The sequence below is a fragment of the Hyalella azteca genome, unplaced genomic scaffold (assembly GCF_000764305.2).
Source record: "Hyalella azteca isolate HAZT.00-mixed unplaced genomic scaffold, Hazt_2.0.2 contig16339, whole genome shotgun sequence".
Lineage (NCBI taxonomy): Eukaryota > Metazoa > Arthropoda > Malacostraca > Amphipoda > Hyalellidae > Hyalella > Hyalella azteca.
Window position 1 is genome coordinate 19,890 of NW_025946163.1, and position 7,057 is coordinate 26,946.

The 7,057-nt window shown below is 38.1% G+C and overlaps 2 protein-coding genes across 2 annotated transcripts in view; both read left to right on the forward strand.

Moving 5' to 3' along the window:
• LOC108679187 (threonine-rich protein-like) overlaps nt 1-129 on the forward strand; it is a 5,926-nt gene extending 5,797 nt beyond the window's left edge. Inside the window, exon 5 of the mRNA XM_018167787.1 lies at nt 4-129. Coding sequence (XP_018023276.1) covers nt 4-129 — 126 coding nt within the window. The remainder of the gene's footprint in view (nt 1-3) is intronic.
• A 354-nt stretch (nt 130-483) lies between these two features.
• On the forward strand, nt 484-4,832 carry LOC108679192. Its single transcript, XM_018167791.1, has 5 exons — nt 484-496; nt 1,698-1,762; nt 2,340-2,371; nt 3,418-3,556; nt 4,029-4,832. The coding sequence occupies exons 2-5, from the start codon at nt 1,742-1,744 to the stop codon at nt 4,593-4,595; spliced, it is 759 nt and encodes a 252-aa protein (XP_018023280.1). The 5' UTR covers nt 484-496; nt 1,698-1,741; the 3' UTR covers nt 4,596-4,832.
• Nucleotides 4,833-7,057: the final 2,225 nt, after the last annotated feature.

A 7,057-nucleotide genomic window follows, 5' to 3' on the forward strand; every position in this document is an offset into this window, starting at 1 on the left:
GAGGTCTGCATGGCTGACGAGGTCTGCATGGCTGACGAGGTCTGCATGGCTGACGAGGTCTGCATGGCTGACGAGGTCTGCATGGCTGACGAGGTCACGGTGTTCCATCACTTGGCTATGGTGCGCTGAAGTCGCGCGTGCAAGGCAATTTACATCCACATAAACATTAAACATATTCACGTTTATGTTGAGAAATACTTCGTACCATTATAAATATTCAACTTTTTTGGCAAATAATGCTAATATGTGGGTACCTTCATTATTTTATCCCTTGTGATCAACTTTTTCTCACAAATAAGACTAATAAGTCGGTACCTTCAATATTTTATCCCTTGTGATATCTTTTTATCCCTCAAATTCGCATCTGACGTCGACACAATAAGGGATCGTCAGGGGCTGCCTATATAAGTAGGCCTGCATTGTGCCGACATGGTCAGTGCCTGCCGGGACGTGAAGAGGGTTGTACGTGCCTCGTCCTTTTGCATTCAAATAACAGGTTACACGAAGGCTGCACCAGAGTTTGGATGAGGGTGACATTCATATCAGTTATGATTAGATCGTTAACACTGTGGGATTAAGGTCCGCTAGTACCAATATATTGACACATATAACTGAATATATATAGAGAATAAATATTTCAGAAGTGGCGATAAGTTTTCTTGATATTTTACTCCGTTTCTTCAAGTTCATTATCTGAATATATTCTGCCCATAATTTTTTTCCGTTTCCCTCGTGTCAATCTTTTGCATTATGTGTTTGGTTCAATCTTTCAACCTATCTTCTCAAGATATACTATTACTACGTTTATATTACTATTATGAAACATACATATATACATAATATTACTATTATGCATATACTATATTCAGTTTGCCCTTGGCGAGTCATCGTGGCCCTGTAAAAGGGTAGATCAGTGATATACGTAATGAAAGCACGATACTATTTGGTCAACATTACCTAGTCATTTTTTTAGCGTACGGCAATCTAAGATCGCTTAGCAGACTCGCTCATTTTAACTGACCACCCGGTAGACATGATTGGGTGACTTATCTATTATCAGTAGACATTGTTCAGTAGGAAACAAAGGTGTTTTCAACTTCTCCCATGGGCATTTATCGGGTCTAGCTTACCAGAAAGTTTTCCGAAAGACCAGGCACTGCAAACAAATATCCATCGTGGTAAATCGCAGCAGTGTACTTACCCTTGTATTTACCTAGTTAACCAACTACCGCCGTATATCATTCTCCGGGAACATAACTTTCAACTTAAGTTATACTTAAACTATTGAATTTGGCAACCTGAGGACGTTTGTACGCAACAGTGAACATTTTAAAGTTGTACGTGGCGGCAACCATCAGTGCAAGTCATTTTGCGCTCACTAGAACGTATCCTTTTTAGGAAGTAGGCGCGTGACAATATTGCTCCGGTTACTCATGTCACTCGGTAGGGGTTTCAATACCTACTACTGTTATGCAACCTATTTATATGTCTAGTTGCACTTCCCTATTTAAATACCGACTCGTGTTATGCAACCTATATATACTCCTCTCCTCCAAGATATGACGGATGGGGCCCCATCATCCATGTCGGGGCAAGCTTTCTATTAGCTTCTGACCTATGGGAAATTTCTCCCTTATCGTTCTTTGATTGGGATTTGATGCTTGTATTTGTTAACTAAATAATTTTTTTATGATAAGACAGATTCTTGTGGCTTCAGAAGACCAGAAGGAAATTAGTGACCATGAAACAAAATAGCGTCCTGGTGAGTTACCTCGATAATGTTCATAAAGCTGTTGGTAAAATAATTTTCCCATTTATTCTTTTTACTTTTTCACATAAAATACTGTTTTTATTCATAGTAACTCATTGATGACTAATTTGTGGTACAGATTTTTCCTTAATGGGTGTTCTATACACATGATGTACTCGTATGAAGTATATATGCAGAAATTTAAGATTTATTGCGTATTGCAAGCGTACAACGCCAGTTCAACTTCGAATGAAAATTAAAAAAAATTTACCGTTTAGCTCTTTGATGAATTCGTTACATTTTTTTAAACATCTCTAGTATACCAAAAACCTACTTCACAAAATCTTGCTAAAATACTAAGGAAGTTGTTGCTCATTCTCCTGAAAAATTGCAATTGCATGCATGTGACCTTAATTACGCCGAGATCTTGAAATATTATGTTCATTGCAACCAAGATAAATTATATGAAATCTTAGAATATCGAGAACCTGCTTTATTCTACGTGTCAGATTCTACTTCTTAAGTATTTGAGAAGTTTCTTATATCCCACTTTATTTCCTATATTATAATTAGCAGTCAAATTTTACAGGTATTGGTGGTATCGCTGGTGGTGAATGTCAGGTGAGCTAAATTGGTCATCAGAAATGCAAATATTTTGACTTAAATTTCGCCCATTCATCCATACTCCTAATATGTTTATTTTTCAAAACAGCCATAACTTAAAGTCTACTTCTTGTCAAATGACTAAATCTATTCAACAAATTTCCCCCGTACTAACGACGAATCTTTACAATCTAATGTTCCATATTTTTTAAATTGGACTTCCAATAAATTTTTCAATAAAAGTTCTTCGTACAATATCTATCAGAAAAATAAATTAAGAAACTTTGGTGATTTAATATATTAGGGATTAAGACATCTTCTCCACGTTCATAAGAGTTATTATTCATATTATATATTAATTATTATTCATTATTATTATATTATTATTAATTATTATTATATATTCATATAATAATATATTAATATTATTATATTATCCATCCAAGATTGTGTGTAGAACTCAGATTTTTTGTTGTTTAGTAAAAATTTTCTTTTCAATAAGAGATAGTCTTTTTCTTCTATGATGTCCCATGGTATCTGAGGTCCAGCAATATGGTCAGAATTGAAACATGTAGCAAAGGTCGCATAAGTTTAAATCCATTTGAATGTCACACATTCCAAGGCACCACATTCATGAGCGCATTTATATTGCACGTTTTCCAGCACCAAGTTACCTTCATGGTTACAAACAATAAATATATCCCAGAATACGGTCACGTATTTTATTTAATTCCATGCAGAGAAATATATAAAATCGTATTCCATTAAACACTTTCTAACACCACTCATGCCGGAAGGTTCGAGTTATCTTTTTAATCCTTTCGTCAATCCTTTCGAAGATATTAGCCTAATCTCTCAGCACTTAATTTCACAAATTTCATATCTAAAATCATAAAATATCTCATTTCATTCTTTACTTCATAGAGATATTCATTTATATTTATTTATATTTATGAAAATCGAGATAAATTTTATGATAATAAAATTATAATTTTAAGATAACATTATGAAGATCAATTTAATTATCAAAAATCGTTTGCGATGAATTTACTCCCTCTTTGCAGAGGTCTCCCGATGCTAGACCCCGGTTTGTGCGATGGAGCGCACTTTAACCGCACCGAGTACTACTGTGGCAGTTGCCTGCAGCCCTTCATGTGTGAGGACGGAGAACTGATCGAACTCCCCCGCTGCATCTTAGGCAGTGTGAGTGGTGTCAGTTATTGGGTTGTCTTGTGGTTACATATCAGGGGCAGTAAGTTGTGAGTTTGATCACAGCTACCTGCAAAAGTTTTGGTCAAGTCGGAAAGGATGGTGGGCGGTTAAGCACAGCAATATTGGAGCAGTAAGTTGAAGGTTTGAAACCGCAGCAAGCTGTGAATGTTCTGTGATTTTAAGAATCGGTGAAAAATCTAACGGCCTAATCAACGATGACTTTGCTATTTTAAATGTTCAATGTAGTTGATTCAAGACATGTTATAGGCAACCGCATACGCTGAAGAGAAATAAACTGGTGCCTATTTCCATGTTCATCTGGCGGCTGCGGTGGCAAAGAGTTGATATTCCCGCTTATACTTCTCAAAACAGAAGTGGTTATGTTACGTTTGTGAGCCTTATCATATTTAATTCAAAGGTTTACATTCATATAGACTTTACACTAATGGGAGATCTCTTTCAGGTATGTGAAGAAGTCGATTCTGGACCAGCTACGTGCGTGCCGGCGACATTCGCCTCGGTGTGCGAGTGCACCACTGACGTCTGCGACGACTACAATCCTGCGTATACCGCCAAATGTGACGCAAACGGACTATACGACATTGTCGAGTGTACAGGAGTCCATCTAGGATCCGCAGCCTGTGTCAGCGGAACCTGTGTGGACTGCTCGAACCTCGGCATCCGGGACCCAGTGTACGAAGTTGTACCTTCTGAATGTACCATCGGGTACCAATGCACGGACCAGTTCGTTACGGCGTCCACCGACTGTTCCGATGAAGAGTACGTGTCAAAAGAAGGATCGTGTGTACCAGCGCCTCCCCTGCCATGTGCCGACGAAGATTTGTGCTTCGGAATTTGTCCGGACTTGACGAACTGTTCGCGGTATTATTTCTGCGACATAAATGGGGGGCCACCGGCAGGACCATATGAATGTGACGTCGACCATTTCTTCAACCCCAGGACAGAGTTTTGTGAACTGGGGGACCCTAGTGTGTGCGATCTGTGGACCCAGTGCGACTTCCAAAATTGATCTCGTGGATAACATCAAGTTACACAACCAACGAGGCTTATAAGTAGAGTAACGCCAGTTCGGATAGGATTTTGCAAAGGAGGACATACTCTTGGACCGAACCGAAGCAATTGCATTTTATAAAAAATAAACGCCAAATTTATTTCCAGATTTGAGTGTCTTACACAACGCTTTCTACAATAAATATATCAATAGGTCTTTCATTTGTAAAAGACGATTATCAGCAATAAATTTTCAGAAAAAAAAAACAGATTTTGTCTTAAAAACCATTCATGCCAAAGCCAATTTAACATGATTATAGTAATTAATCATCGAAAGTTAATGAAGAATAAATCATTAAAATTTCCTTCAAAATTGGGAAAACCATAAAGATCAAACCTATCCCAAGCTCTACAATTCATTCATCTTTGACCCTATTATAATAAGATATATCTCAATTTACTCGAAATTTTTATTGAAAACAAATTAACAAGGTTTAGTGAGAATTGGTAACTTTATTGAGCTTAGTGTTCATGGACTAAAACTATCAATTATTAATGGCATGGTAACTGCGGATGCGAGAGCGTTTATCCGGTTGGCAATTCACTCTGCCTTATATTATAACTGTTGATTTCATAGTGAAGGATCGGAATGAGTAGTAATATTGCATGTTATCTCATTCAAGTTGAGAATGAAACCAAAAAACTTCACCTATTGAGTACTTAAAACAGGATTTATTCACTAGTTGTTGCAGTGTTGTAAAAGAATTTAATGTGGTTATAAAGGCAGCGTGGCAGCTGCTTTTCAATGCTGACAAGTGTAAAGTACTTCATTCATTTCGGCAAGAACAATGAACGGCAAGCTTACAGCATGAGAAGACACGGTTGCAACGAGAGGGTTATGATTGAGAAGTCTTGCGTGGAAAAAGATCTTGGAGTTTGTGTCGACAAGGAGCTAAAATTTTATAGGCATATTGAAACGCAAGCTAAATCATTCACCTATAAACTGCTTGGGCTGCTCAGACGCTCCTACGAGTACCTAGATATAGAAATGATGAAGCTGTTGTTCACCTCTGTCGTGCGCCCAAACCTAGAGTTTGGGAACGTTGTGTGGTCACCGAGACTTGAAAAGGACAGAAATTTAGTTGAGAGTGTTCAAAGACGTGCAACAAGGATAATCCCAGGATTAAAGGGCAAGTCTTATGAAGAAAGATTGAAGTTTATGAAGCTTCCCAGTCTCCGTTATCGTCGCCTGCGTGGTGACCTCATTGAAGTATACATGTATACTCATGGTTTGTACAAGGTCCCAGAAGGATTACTATAATTTGAAACAAGAACCAACACCAGGGGCCACGGCTATAAACTAAAAAAACTGCGGTGCAACTTATCCACGCGACAACATTTCTTCTCGCTTCGAGTCACTGACATGTGGAACAGCCTTCCTGATGATATTGTTGACGCTCCGAGTATGAACGCGTTCAAGAACAGACTAGACAAGGCCATGCATGAGCATATGTTTAGTGTGAAAATGCCTCGTACCCTACGGAACAACTGATATCTAGAAGCGATTTTTAATCTACCGTCCGTTGAAAAGATCTGATCAAAAGGCCAGTCTAGTCAAGAAAAGTACAAGAATCGGCGACAGGCCTATTCTTTAATGCCGAAGATACTATACTATACTATACTATGGAATTAAGGAATGGATTGCCGAGGTCATACTTCTATATTAACTTTCTCTTATGGCGATAAATCACAGAAATTTTTCACACACAGACTTCGTTACATTTACATACTTGTAGAGGGAAATTCACGAACACGTGAGAGTTTTCACGTAGTCAATTTTCTACAGTCAATGGAGTCAAAAACTTAACTTCTGTAGTCAATGGAGTCTAAATTAATCTAAAATTAAATTCAATCTAAAATTAAATTATTTAAATTCCTAACTTGTGTCGGTCAGAAGTCTCGGCCTTCCGGATTGTTTCAGGGTGCTGGAATCACTGCCTCTTCAATCTCCAGTTCATGAATGTAAGTGTATTAGTGAATATAAATACATTTAAATACAGTTCAACGCCTGCTGCTACCAGCAACAGCGGCCGTGCGATCGTATCTTCTTGCCTAGCGACCATGTATGTTCGCCTATTTGTGACTGGCAGCATTCACTATCAACTGACGACGCCCGCTCTACACGGTCCTGCTATGGTCAATTGATTTTAGGAAGCCCATTTCGCGCGGGAAAATTCCTCAAAACCTATATCTTCCTATGTGTTGGTGTGGTGCCAAATCAGCCTTAGGATGCATAGATGCAATGCAATAACTAGCCTACACTCAGCCTGTCTATACTTTAAAATCATAATCAGGTAATGAGGTAAACATTGTATGTGCTTTAAAATTCTATAGAAATGCAAGGCATTCAAGCACTGGAGCTTTCCTGACATGTTTTGGAGCCACAAAATTTCTGCTTGACTGCTAGTGCTTAATGAATTA

Coding starts and splice junctions, on each gene's coding strand:
- LOC108679192 (XM_018167791.1), top strand. CDS start 1,742: ATGAAACAAAATAGCGTCCTG. Junction 2,372..3,417: donor TCGCTGGTGGTGAATGTCAG/GTGAGCTAAATT, acceptor CCCTCTTTGCAG/AGGTCTCCCGATGCTAGACC. Junction 3,557..4,028: donor CCCGCTGCATCTTAGGCAGT/GTGAGTGGTGTC, acceptor GATCTCTTTCAG/GTATGTGAAGAAGTCGATTC.